Source organism: Megalops cyprinoides, chromosome 2, assembly GCF_013368585.1.
Source record: "Megalops cyprinoides isolate fMegCyp1 chromosome 2, fMegCyp1.pri, whole genome shotgun sequence".
Lineage (NCBI taxonomy): Eukaryota > Metazoa > Chordata > Actinopteri > Elopiformes > Megalopidae > Megalops > Megalops cyprinoides.
Window position 1 is genome coordinate 69,893,451 of NC_050584.1, and position 13,389 is coordinate 69,906,839.

General features: G+C 44.6%; 1 protein-coding gene across 2 annotated transcripts; it reads right to left on the minus strand.

The window, feature by feature from the left end:
* Window positions 1-711: 711 nt before the first annotated feature.
* Window positions 712-13,246, minus strand: LOC118773787 (zinc finger protein 502-like). Of its 2 annotated transcripts, XM_036522880.1 has the most exons (9): window positions 13,184-13,246; window positions 12,965-13,012; window positions 11,002-11,204; window positions 10,516-10,611; window positions 10,227-10,319; window positions 6,773-6,896; window positions 2,558-3,359; window positions 2,409-2,467; window positions 712-2,142 (listed from the first exon to the last, which is right to left on the minus strand). In XM_036522880.1, the coding sequence occupies exons 2-9, from the start codon at window positions 12,999-13,001 to the stop codon at window positions 1,064-1,066; spliced, it is 2,493 nt and encodes an 830-aa protein (XP_036378773.1). In that variant the 5' UTR covers window positions 13,002-13,012; window positions 13,184-13,246; the 3' UTR covers window positions 712-1,063. The 2 variants fall into 2 exon arrangements, with proteins under 2 accessions (XP_036378773.1, XP_036378774.1); XM_036522881.1 differs by lacking the exons at window positions 712-2,142; window positions 2,409-2,467; window positions 2,558-3,359; window positions 6,773-6,896 and having other exon boundaries at window positions 10,232-10,308.
* Between the last annotated feature and the right edge of the window lie 143 nt (window positions 13,247-13,389).

Here is a 13,389-nt window from a genome sequence, read left to right on the forward strand (position 1 = left end):
GGCACAACAGCGGCTGTATTTCCTGAGGAGGCTGAGGAAATTCGTCATGTCACCACAGATCCTCAGCAACTTCTACAGCTGCATCATTGAAAGCATCTTGACCAGCTGCATCACGGTGTGGTATGGGAGTACCACTGAAATGGACCGTAAGCGTCTGCAGAGAGTGGTAAAAACTGCTGAAAGGATTGTTAGGACACAGCTACACTCTCTGCAGGACATCTATCATCACAGAATCCACAAAAGAGCCTGCTCCATTGTCAGGGACTACACCCACCCCCAGTGCGAACTGTTCACCCTTCTACCCTCTGGCAAGAGGTACGGAAGTGTGAAATGCAGAACATCCAGACTCAGGAACAGCTTCTATCCAACAGCCATCAGACTCTTGAATGGGTCAAATACACAAATACACACCTCCCCGGCCTAGCCCATGCATACATTCCCACATACACACCCACCCTGCAACCAACTGTGCAATGGAATGGAACTGACATTGCATCAACTTTGCACATTCTACACTGCACTGATGTCCTTTTTTGCACATTTAATGTATATATCCTTTATTTATTTATTTCTTACACTCTCTGACCTTTTTTATATTTTTTCTTTCTTAAATTCTTGTGTTTTCTTGTGTTCTACTCCTAATGGCACTCATAAGTGAAAGGCAAAGGAAGAATTTCATTGTACAGAGAACTTGCTTCTTTACTGTGCATATGACAATAAACTTTGATTCTGATCGATTCTGATTCTGATTCAAACACAGCGAGTTGCATTCTCACCTCTGCTCTCTGGTTTGCTCATCTGTCCAACTACTGGGCAGTGCTTCCCGCTGTGAGAAGGAGCTGTCCCACATTTATGGCAAATAGATGAGGTTGCAGGCAGAGTCCATCTGATGTCATTTTCTTTTTTCCCTCTCACCTCACTAGGACCCAGCTTTCTCAAAAATGATACTGTGCCTCTTAGCACAATAGGAATAGCGGTCAGGGGGCTCCCTTGTATGGTTTTGCTGTTGTGTCATGTGTGCTTTACATCCAAACTGCTTCCCACACTAAGAGCAATGATAGGGTTAATCTCCTGTATGAGTTCGTTGGTGTTGTCTCAGACTACCTAAATGACGAAAACTTGTCCCACACTGTGAGCAGGGGTATGGCCGCTCCCCTGTGTGAGTTCGCTGATGCTGTATTAGACCAATTGACTGAATGAAGCTCTTCCCACACTGGGAGCATTGGTATGGGCGTTCTCCTGTATGAGTTCGTTGGTGTTGTCTCAGACTGCCTAAATGACGAAAGCTCTTCCCACACTGGGAGCAGGGGTATGGCCGCTCCCCTGTATGAGTTCGCTGATGCTGTATTAGACCAATTGACTGAATGAAGCTCTTATCACACTGGGAGCATTGGTATGGCCGCTCCCCTGTATGAGTTCGCTGGTGCTCTACTAGAGTAAATGACTGACTGAAGCTCTTCCCACACTGGGAGCAGTGGTATGGCCGCTCCCCTGTATGAGTTCGCTGGTGCCGTATTAGACCAATTGACTCAATGAAGCTCTTCCCACACTGGGAACATTGGTAAGGACGCTCTTTTGTATGAATTTTCTGATGTTTTGTCAGATTACTTGAATTACGAAAACTCTTCCCACACTGGGAACACTGGTGTGGCCGCTCCCCTGTATGAGTTCGCTGGTGCTCTATTAGAGTACATGACTGAATGAAGCTCTTCCCACACTGGGCGCAGTGGTAAGGCCGCTCTCCCGTATGAATTTTTTGGTGTTTTGTCAGATTACCTGAATTATGGAAATTCTTCCCACACAGGGAGCAATGGTATGGCCGCTCTCCTGTATGGCTTCGCTGGTGTGTTGTCAAGGCTGATGCACATCTGAAACTCTTCCCACACTGGGGGCATGTGTGGACCCCTGGGGTGCCTGCGTGGGACTGAGTCGGGGTGGGGAGTGTCTTAGGGGGTGTGGGGTTCTGTGGGGTGCTGCTGGGAGACAGTGGGTTCTCTGCTCCATTTCCTCCAGATCCCAGAATCCTGCTGTACTCCTCTGGGTGAACCTTCTCAATGTGCTGCTGAAGGTTCACTTCTTCCATGTGAGTGAATGGGCACTGGGAGCAGGCAAAGACCTGAGACGCCACCTCAGCTGTCTGCCCTGAAGAGAGAGAAGACAGGGGATACACAGATGCTCAGAGGATTTGGTGGATACAAGAAACATTGAGAGAACATACAAATGTATGCATCAGAAAGAAATAAATATATGTGAAGGCAGATATTAGGAGAGTCAAAATGCACAGAGCTGCTGTCTGTCTGAGATATTAGGGAATGCATGGAGCTCTTCAGAAAAGCACTGCACATCAGACTGGACACTGCTTTACATCAACAACACTGAGTGAAAAATTAATCACATATTTCTGTCACCTGTTTCTCCTTTCCTGGGAGAGATGACAGAAGATCTGAAGGGGTCTCCAGCCAAGATCCTGTAAAAGGCAAAAGGCTCATTATCTATTTAAGGCCGATCGCAATGAAGGAGAAAAATAAAATCAGTTCATGTCCCCCTTCACTCTTACTCTTTCTCTGATGCATCTGGGGGCTGTTTCAGTGGGATCTTGGAGCTGCCAATCATCTCCCTCTTCTGGATCATAGCCTGTCCGTTCTGCCTCAGTGAGCCCTCTTCCATCAATGGTATAAACTCATCCCGTTGCCATGGAGATCTCATTCCCCAATACCCATTACTGACCACCAGATGAGGAAGTGATGATACAGGAACTGACATCTCTGTGACCTCAAGTCGGCGAATCAGCACTCTTGGCTGTTTGAGAAGACAGGAAGTGACCTGAGGTGAAAGGCCCTCCCCTTCCTGTTGGCTACAGTCTGATTTTCCTTCATTCTTCAGCTCTTCAGTTTGGAGGGCTGGATCACTTTCATCTCTCTCCCTCTGTTCATCTCTCTCTTTTTGGCCCTCCCTCCAAAGTCCCTTGTCCTCTTCATCTCTCACAACATCCTCCTTCTCCATCTCCTCACTCTGCTTCTCCCCACCTTCCTCTTCCTCTTCCTCCTCCTTTATGTTGGATAGTATGTCTATCTCCTCCCTGCTCATCCCATATCCAGTCTTCCTCTCCATCCTCTCCTCTATGTCTTCACTTCTGTTCAGACCAGATCTCAGCTCCACCCCTGTGTAATCTCTGCTGTCCATCACAGATTCTGTCTTCATCTCTTTAGCTGAGGAGGCAGAGTTCGATAAGTATTTAGAACAAAGTGCTGATTCTGATTGGCTATCACAGTCAGTCAGATCAGCTGAATCCACAACTTTTACAAATGACGTGAGAGAAAGTGATGACGGATTATAGCTGTGCATGGAGGGCAGAGATTCTGAGGGAGAAGAAGAGAGAGAAAATGAATAGAAACCTTTTGTGGCACTGAGTGAGAGAACAGGTCTACAGAAAAAAAGCATTGCTCAAAATAATCATCTCACTACTAACGCAAATTTGCTTGAAAGGGTTCACAGTTTAAATAATGTGTAATTAACAGGGGTCTTGTGTGAATATAGCTCTTACACATGGCTTTGAGAACAAAGTAAAAATCAAAACCAAAGATATTCATGTCATCCTATCTTGAATTTGTGCATAGGTCTCAAGATGGTACCACTCAACAGACATAGCGACTTTGAGCTCCCCACGTAAGTGCCGTTGATTGCTGTTCTTACTAATTTTAAGTTTTCTTTTTTGCAAAAGGAATGCAAATGTGCTACAATACAGCTGACAGAAACTCCTCAACATCAGAATTAAAACCCACCAACTCACTTTCAGAGACTTTTCACAACAAACACCAGCAGAGATCGTCACAGCACCGAGGCCAACTGGGATACAGCCCCCGGTGGAAGACACTGTACGCGCCGCAACGAGAAAAAGCAAAAGCGAGTTAAGCAGGCCGCGATACAGGCCTGGCTAAAAACTACACCTTTCAAGCCGCCGCTTCCGAGCGTTTTCCTCGCAAACACCAGATCACTCACTAACAAGATGGACAAAATCAGACTGAGAATTACCACGCAAAAGAAGGTAGATAACTGCTGTGTAATGATCTTCACTGAAACTTGACTGTATTACAACATACCCGACATAGCTATTGAGCTAGCAGATCACATGGTCTACCGAGCCGACAGAACAGAGAACACCAGTAGGAAAATAGGTGGTGGCCTTTGCATTTTCGTCAACACTGCCATCACTGACAGACACTGCTCTCTCGAGTTGGACTGTCTCATGTTGAAGTACAGGCCTTTCCATTTAATGAGGGAATTCACCGTTGTTTACATCATGGAGGTCTACATTCCTCTACAGGCTAATGCTAAACCAGCACTAGCACAATTGCATGAAATCATCAGTAAATAATTATTAGATCACCACAATGGTGTATTCATTGTTGCTGGAGACTTCAACCATGCCAACCTCAAGACAGTCCTCCCAAAATTCAGCCAAAATGTGAAATACCCTACCAGGAGCAATAACACATTGGACCAGGTCTACAACAACATCACAGGCGCATACAGGGCACAACCATGCCCCCACCTGGGACTGTCTGACCATCTGTCTCTTTATCTGACCCCAGCTTACAGACCACTAATAAAGAAGACAAACTCACCATCAGATCAATACAGGTATGGTCTAGGGGATCTGTCTCACAATTGCAGGACTGTTTTGGACATACAGATTGAAACCAGTTTGCACACCAAGCTATGTGCAACTTTGGAATTGACTTAGAAGAATACGCCTACACGGTTATGTCCTACATAAAATACTTTGTAGACCAGATCCCCATCAATAAAAACATCCGCATATTCCCAATTCACAAGCCATGGGTGAACAGCGAGGTCCAGAACCTGCTAAAAGCACGGGATGCTGCATTCAGATCCGGTGACACTGCAGCATACAGTGAAGCCAGGTCAAACCTCAAGAGGGGCATCAAGACTGCCAAGCACAGATACAGACAACAGATTGAGGAACACTTCAGTAACACCACCAACCCCCGACACATGTGGGAAGGAATCCGGTCCATTACAGAGTACAAAGGGAAGAACACCTGCCCTTCAACCAGCGACGATGCTCTGGCAGAAGAGCTTAATAGCTTCTTTACTGGGTTTGACAGAGACAACAAAGCACCAGTGATGAAGGCCCTGCCATCCGATGAAGACACAGCACTGACACCGAGCACGCAAGTGAGGCGGACCCTACGCAGTGTCAATGCGCGCAGAGCAGCTGGACCAGACGGCATCCCTGGGAAGGTCCTCAGAGACTGCGCCAATCAGCTGGCAGAGGTCTTTCCTGACATCTTCAACCTCTCTCTGTCCCTTTCTGTGGTCCCTACATACTTCAAAACATCTACCATCATTCCGATACCCAAGCAGTCAGAGGTGACAAACCTGAAAGACTACAGGCCCATCACACTCACCCCTGTAGTCACAAAGTGCCTTGAGAGACTTGTGATGACTCACATCAAGAATGTCATCCCCGCTAACCTGGACCAGTACCAGTCTGCCTACAAGGCAAACAGGTCAACCGAGGATGCCATCTCCATCACCATGCATGCAGTCCTGGACCACGTGGAACCTAAGGACACCTACGCCAGAATGCTTTTTACTGACTAAAGTTCCAGAACCTGGTTGGGTGGTGTAGTGACAACAACCTCTCACTCAACATCAAGAAGACCAAAGAACTGATAATCTATTTCAGGAAAACCAGGAGGAACGAACAGGGTCCACTAATCACAGTTTTAAGTTCCTGGGAGTAAACACAACAGAGGACCTCTTTTGGACCTCTGCGATAGCAGGGAAAGCACAGCAGTGCCTACACTCGCCTATATCTCAGGATACTAAAGAGGGCAAATCTCCCGAAGCTACTGGTGAACTTCTACCAGTGTGCCATAGAGAGAGTACGAATGTACTGTATAACCGTATGGTGTGCCAGCCGCAACAGGAACGACCAGAAAGCACTACAGCGAGTAATCAGGATTGCACAGGACATTATTGAGACACAAGTCCCAGCCATCAAGGCCATCTACAGCTCATGCTGTCTATGACAGGCACATTATTAGGGACTTGACTCAGCCCAGCAACCACCTGTTCAATCTCCTCCCATTTGGCAGGAGATTCAGAAGCATTTCAGCTCACATAACCAGACTGATAGATGACAATGAAACATTTTCTACCTCACATGCAATAATGACATTTTTATGTGCTGTGCAATGCAAACTATCTTTTCTGCAATAACACGGACACCATGTGCACTGCACTTTAACACAATACAATGTAATGCAATAATACAGCATGTGACATAATCAGATACGGCTGCACCACAAATTTTTATGGTAACAGCTATAGAGTACATTACTAATATACCACAACTTCAGGTGTGTATATACTTCTACATACTCTGTTGACTGTTCCTGCCAATGCACTGACACTTAATTATTATTACATATATTCCATACACTTCTCATATTTTATATATTCACTCATTTTGTCTAAATTCTTGTTGTTTTTAAATTCTTGTTATATGCTGTCATGGCACTGTAAATGTAATTTTGTTGTCCTGAATGATAACATAATAAAGCTGTCTTATCTCTCATTCTGTAAAATCAGGGAAGGATTTATTAAAGTCACACAGTTTCAGATGATGCCTTTGCTGCTCAGGCTGTAAGTGAGCACTTTCCTGCTTCCACACATTAAACTGTTTGTGCATCACAGAGCCAGGTCTGGCGCTGGAGTGGTTTATCCTCTAACAGAGGCCTACCATTCCTGTCCAGGGGTCCAAGACATCTGTGGTGCTGGAGTAGGGTCTTAAGCTGCTGTGGGTCAGAGACAGACTGCACACACTCCTCCAGGACAGAGGGGGCAGCACCGAGCCATGATACAGTCTGAGGGAAAGAGACGTGTTAGTTTTATCATCAATTGTTCAATGTCTGAACCATTTCTTTGAAGTATGAACATGAGAATGTGTTTAAATAAGGTGAGAAAAGAGGCGTTTAAACCCTTCAGATGACTGGCAGTGTGAGAGCAGAAGCTCTGAAATGCAGCTCCTTCATCATGGCAGAATCTCTGCAGGCCTTTGGCCTCTGCTGGGGGTGGCTGTCCAACATGTGTGTAAGTGTGCTCTTACTCCTGACATAAAGTAAGTCTGAGCACATTTCTGCATTTAAAAATGTATTGTGATAGTATCCCATCATTATACTGTCTTGGGATACCGAGACAGTATAATACTGTGATACCGAAAATTACCTTCACTGGAGGGTATTATGTTCTTGGGGTTAAATGAGAAGGTAAATGTATGAGGGAAAGGTCATTTCTCCATCTTTTAGTTCTACCATGAGTTCAGCTTCATCTCGCAACCACTATAGACATGTGCCGATCACTACTGGATATTATAAATACCAGCCCAACCGTTGCTGTAGTTATGTATCTACTTTTTAAGTCTTTTTTTTTTTTTATTTCATTCAAGTGTGGACAATATTTGTTTTTCACTGAGCAAATTTCATTTGCTCATGTTTTTGCACTGCAAAGTGATTGGCTGGTGGCAGCCTTACTTTTCTACGTAGCTTGTGGTGAAGGGCAAGAGCAGTCACCCTACTTGGCCTCGAACCCGGGTCTACAGGGTCCCAAACCTGCAGCTTGACTGCAACGCCAGAGAGCCAGGCTCTTTGGTATGGCAGTCAGAGCGCATACTTAGCCATAGTGACAGAATTCTGTCACACTGCCCTCCCCTTCGGGAAGCGCGCTCATGCACTTCACACACAGAAGCGTACCTCGTGCATTCCCCCAACGTACTTCTCCCATCCCAGGGTGCCGGGCTCTTCGGCATTGCGGTCAAAGATGCAGGTTTGTAAAAATTCTACAAATAGAAATCCAATTTCCATGGGGCATGTGACGGAGTGCAGTCACTACAGTTGAGTATGTGCTCTTGAGACTGCCATACCAACGAGCCTGGCTCTTTGGCGTTGCAGTCAAAGTCGCATGTTTGGTACCCCGTAGACCCGGGTTCGATGCCGGGTGGGGTGACTGCTCTTGCCCTTCGATACAGGGCAGTTCTGTCATTCCATCAGTTTTCCACAATCACAGCAAAGTAGAAACCCTTAAATTTCTGAAGCAGCATTAATGGTTCCCAGTTCTAACTGGATAGCACAAATTCACCGAGAAGAAGCTAATGTCAAGGCAAACTAACGTTAGCGAATAGCTAGCCAGCTAACTCTACCTAGTCTGGGGACCTAGATTATTACCATTTCATTGACCTCCTTATGAAGTGATTTTGTCTTACCATGACATTAAAACAGACTTCCACAATGAGCAGAAAATTAGCTATTTTAAGAAAATGTACATATAAAGAACTAGAAAGAGAGAGGGCAGTTGCTAGAATTACAGTATATGGGTAATGGTGGTGCAGGGCATCTCACATTACTGTTTTATTTAACCCTCCTGTTATGTTTGGGGTCAATTTGACCCCATTCAATGTTTAACGTCTCTAAATAAATGCTCAACATCATTTTTTTTGCTTCATATTTAATGACTTTTCCTAATTTAATAGGGACAACTGAGTAAACACAAAATTAACGTGATGATATGTTTTTAATGCCCTGTACTCATGTTGTACGCATTGGTGTTGTTTGGGGTCAATTTGACCCCAGGCTGTTTTACCTGTATAAAACATATAAGAAATATCAACATTTTACACACATTTGTTTTACTTGTTTTGGATGATATTGAGGACACTGCAACATGCAATTTTATAATTTAATTTTATAATATAATATAAGACTTCCCTCTGTTTTAGGGCCATAATCTATCATAATAATGCCTGTAGTAGTGCGAGAACCACGGACAGTTCACATGACATGGGGGAGGGGAAAACATAATTTCCATGAGAATTTTGATATTTCCCGTGCTGTGAGGGAGGGGAACTATGGTTCCCACACCTGTGTCTGCGCATGACAGTAGAGGAGGAGCAAACATATAAAAGCTTGCACAGCATCCTTCAAAACCATTCCTCTTGGTGCTCTGTGTGCTCTCTCTTTATGCTCTCTCTCTCTCTATTGAAAATGAACTCTAAGCAAAAGTTTTCTGCCAATGAGGATTTGTCACAGCTGTTTGCCAGTGAGAGTGACATAGAGGAGACTGTATATGAGACAGAGGGTAACGTTGAGGAGGACCCTGATTATGAGGCATCCTCCTCTGATGAGAATGAGACTCTAAGTGTTGACCCTCCTGTTTCTCAACCACCAGAAGGCATGTTACCTTCAAAAAATGGAAAGTTATTATGGTCCCTTTCCCCACTTGAATGACAGGGTAGACTTAGTGCTGCTAATGTCATCAGGATGGTTTCAGGCCCTACCAGATACGCTGTCAGCCATGCCCAAGACATAAAACTAGCATTTGAGCTCTTGATAATCAATTGAAAAGGATATACTGGAGATGACAAACTTGGAGGGGAGGCGTGTGTATAGGGGCAGTTGGAAACACTTGGATGTGACCCACTTGCAAGCCTATATTGGGTTGCTCATTTTGGCAGGAGTTTACAAGTCAAAAGGCGAAGCAACAGCAAGCCTTTGGAATGCTGACACTGGAAGGGCAATATCTCCAGCAGCTATGTCTCTACAGAAATTTCATCTTTTCTCCCGTGTCATACGCTTTGATGACAGAGAAACAAGGCAGGGCCGACGAGAGCGTGACAAACTCGCAGCAATACGGGATGTATGGGACAAGTGGGTTCAGCGATTACCTCTTCTTTACAATTCAGGCCCCCACATGACTGTGGATGAATGTCTGAGTGCATTTCGTAATAACATAACATATAACATATCTGTACTTAGAAATAATATAAAGGCCTTAACATACCAAAAAGATCTTTCTCTTCAATTTTAGGTTAATCAGTGAGATTTTATGGTGATTGTCATGTTTTTCCATAGTTGCATAATAGGTATTCTACATGTATAGGGGTGGGGGGGTGGGGGGTGGGGGGTTATTTAAAGCCTATTTACATAGTCAACAAAGAAACATAAAGTACCTCACACATAAATTTGGGTAGCAATTTTAATTTCCACCATTTTCTGGAGGTTTGAATTGCTGGGGTCAAATTGACCCCAAACATAACGGATGTTAGTAAATTTGAACATAACAGGAGGGTTAAGATCCTTACTTTCACCTCTAGGTTAAAGGTTAGTGAAAATATATGGACACATGGGGTTTTGTCTCCTTACCTGTTTGAGGTCTGGTACTGACAGTATCTGCTCCAGTCTGGAGAGGAACTCCCACACCAGCATTTGCAGAGCTGAGTCACAACTGGGACCCAGCTGCAAGAAGAGGGAGAGAGAGAGGGAGAGAGAGAGAGAGATAGAGAGAGAGATAGAGAGAGAGAGAGAGAGAGAGAGGGAGAGGGAGAGGGAGAGGGGGAGAGAGAAATAATGGCCCTTTAATAATGAGATAATGTTTACCACCAGAACTATGCAGTGAAACCTGCCCCACTTTACATGGACTTGAGTGTCAGACCTGGAGGAAGTGCTCTCTCTCAGCTGGGTCTTTCAGCAGGGTTTGGACCAGCTCCACAAAATCAGCTTCTGACACCTCCACCTTCACATCAGAGCTCTGCAACACAGCACAGCGGTCACACACACAGCTAACACACTGTACACAGTGTTTCAAATAGTGTTTGAAATGTTTCCATTTGAAGTATAGCTCAAATTTTGATATTTCCATAAAAGCCAGAAACTGTGGTGGCAGTTAATATGGACATAGATACTTTACATATAGTACATATCCACAAATCACTTAGTGCAAAAACAAATGTGGGCGAAATAGACATATCTGAAAACATGAGACTTAAATAATTTAAAGTCCATGTTATGTCATTACCATATAAATGTGACCTTCATCAAAGAATGAAAAAAACAGTTTTACCCAGTAAATAGAAGTAGACATTCTCTTTTTTACATGCTCTCCTGAATGTAAGCACATATATCAGCCCCCTTCTCTCACCCTCGCTCGCAGTGCCAGAATCAGGTGGCTGCTCTGTCTGTAACTCAGCAGCTCTGGGATTGCCTCTGTCACCAAAGTTACAAACTCCTCCAGTTTCCCATAATGCATCATGTCTCGCTGCTGCACCACTTGCCACATGGCTGCAGAGAACAGTCGTAGAGGGGGAACCAAAAGGCGCAGGGAGGAGAGAGGAAGAGAGGGATCTGCAACAGAGAGAGAACATAAGGAATCTACACACAAACAGGAGCACCTCTGACACATCTAAAGCAGCACTGGCTTCAGTCACCAGCGTTTGGTCCTGGTTCCACAGCCTGTTTGCCCCCAGCTGCCATTTAGTTACATACTCAATATCGCCTTCAGTGTCTTTGGTGCATACTATAAGTAATATCAACCATAACATTTAGTTTTGTTATTTTTGCATACTTGTAACCTGAGATAAAACTTAGTAGCCAGGACTTCACCTCCACCTTTAAGTCTAGGCTCAAAACATATCTGGCGGGTGGCAGTGTGTCATAGTGGTTAAGGAGCAGGACTCGTAACTGAAAGGTTGCAGGTTCGATCCCCGCTGAGACACTGCTGCTGTACCCTTGGGCAAGGTACTTAACCCATGATTGCCTCAGTAAATATATCCAGCTGTATAAATGGATAACATTGTACAGAACTGTAACCTATGTAAGTCGCTTTGGATAAAAGCGTCTGCTAAATGAATAAATGTAAATGTAAAATATCTATATAGTAAATCCTTCAGCTGAGGGACATGGCCTGGTGCTGGCGTGGATCATACAGTCTCTGGTGGACTAAGTGGTCATTGCTTTCATGGACTCTGTGCCGTGATCTGGTGTTGACTGTCTTAGGGTCGCCCTCATGACTACGCCGGTCCCTTGCCTCCTGTCCCCTAGATATGCTGCCATAATGTTAGCCTGCCGGGGTCTTTCCTTGTTGCACACCTTTTTCTCTGCCCCTCCTCTCCTGCCTCTCTGTTCTACATCCCTGCCATTCTTATCATCCACTAACCACTGTTTTCTGTTTGCTTCCTATCCCTGCTCCGGGCTCCTGTCCGGAGCTGTAGCCCAAGCGTCTCATCCCGTTTTCCAGTCCTGCTACCTCGCTGCCCTGCCCATCAAAGCCAACTGCGTTCCAAGAACCGGACATCGTAGGACACATTCTTATAATCACTCTGCTGTTAACTACTACTGTCTATCGTAAATGTCTTAAAGTACATTGTATAACTTGTCTTTAATTCTATCTGCCCAGTGCCAGCCAGAAGCAGATGCCCCCCCCTCTGAGCCCGGTTCTGCTCAAGGTTTCTTCCTGAGTTTTTCCTGGCCATTGTTGCCTTAGGCTTGCTCTCAGGGGGTCTCAGGCCTGGGAACAATGTAAAGCTGCTTTGTGACAACTTGTGTTGTAAAAAGTGCTAAACAAATAAATTTAAAAAAGACTTGTATTTCAAGTGATATTTAACTTTGCACAGTCTCTGGCTTCACTGTCTCAACACCTTCGGTAACAGCCCTGCTTCAAACCAAGATGAATCAATAGCAGTACATCAATGTGTATTGTAGCAGTTTTAAAACCTTTTCCTCTGAAAGGTGTCATAAACCAATACTGAATGAAAAGATCGTTAAAATGCAGAACATTCCAAGCATTCCGAAATGCAGATACTGATCAGATAAAACTCCAAGCCAAAATGCGTTTGCTACAGATTTCATTGCCAAGCTGCAAGCAAATAAAATCTCGTACATACTCTTGTTGCGCTTCACCCGCAGTTTCTGCATTCTGAGCGCAAGCAGGCGCATTTAGAGGCGAAATCGGTGCGTTTGTGTGAAATACAGCGGCGTGATAACTGAGACAGGCCTGATCCACGGCTGCTAGGTCAGGCAGAATGTTTTCGCCCTCAGGAACATTTAGGCAGTAGTGACAATGCTTGTATGTAAATGTCCTTCCAATGAAGATAAAATATACAAACCCTCGTTTCCTTCCCCCGATGAACTTCGTTCTTCCATCGCTACGACTCCTGGAACAGCGTGAGAAAATGTGTTGGCTGTCAAATATACAACTAGTTAGCAGGCACAATGGCTTGTAAACAGCATCAAAGGTTACTGTACTAGCTAGATCACCTCTGTAAATTTGGTTGCCTACGGTTATAAACACCTTATGTTAATAAAACGGCATTTTTAACACGTACCCACTTCAGCGCGAAGACAAAGAAATCTGTTTACGATTGCCGATACATTCAGACAGATTTGCAGCGGTGTGACGCAGGCAATGACAGCGCTACGATCACTTCTGGTGCTGTTGCGGAGAGTTCATTTCAAAATAAAAGACTCTCTCATCCACTTAGTCTACTATAGGTACAGTAAATTATATTGAATGCAGTATCTCATAAAAATG

What these genes read in the sequence shown, in the direction of transcription:
- LOC118773787 (XM_036522880.1), bottom strand. Translation starts at nt 13,001, where the DNA reads ATGGAAGAACGAAGTTCATCGGGGGAAGGAAACGAGG. An exon ending in CAGTACCAGACCTCAAACAG is followed by an intron (nt 6,897 to 10,226) that starts GTAAGGAGACAA and finishes TCTTTCCCTCAG; the next exon opens with ACTGTATCATGGCTCGGTGC. An exon ending in CCAGATGCATCAGAGAAAGA is followed by an intron (nt 2,468 to 2,557) that starts GTAAGAGTGAAG and finishes TGCCTTTTACAG; the next exon opens with GATCTTGGCTGGAGACCCCT.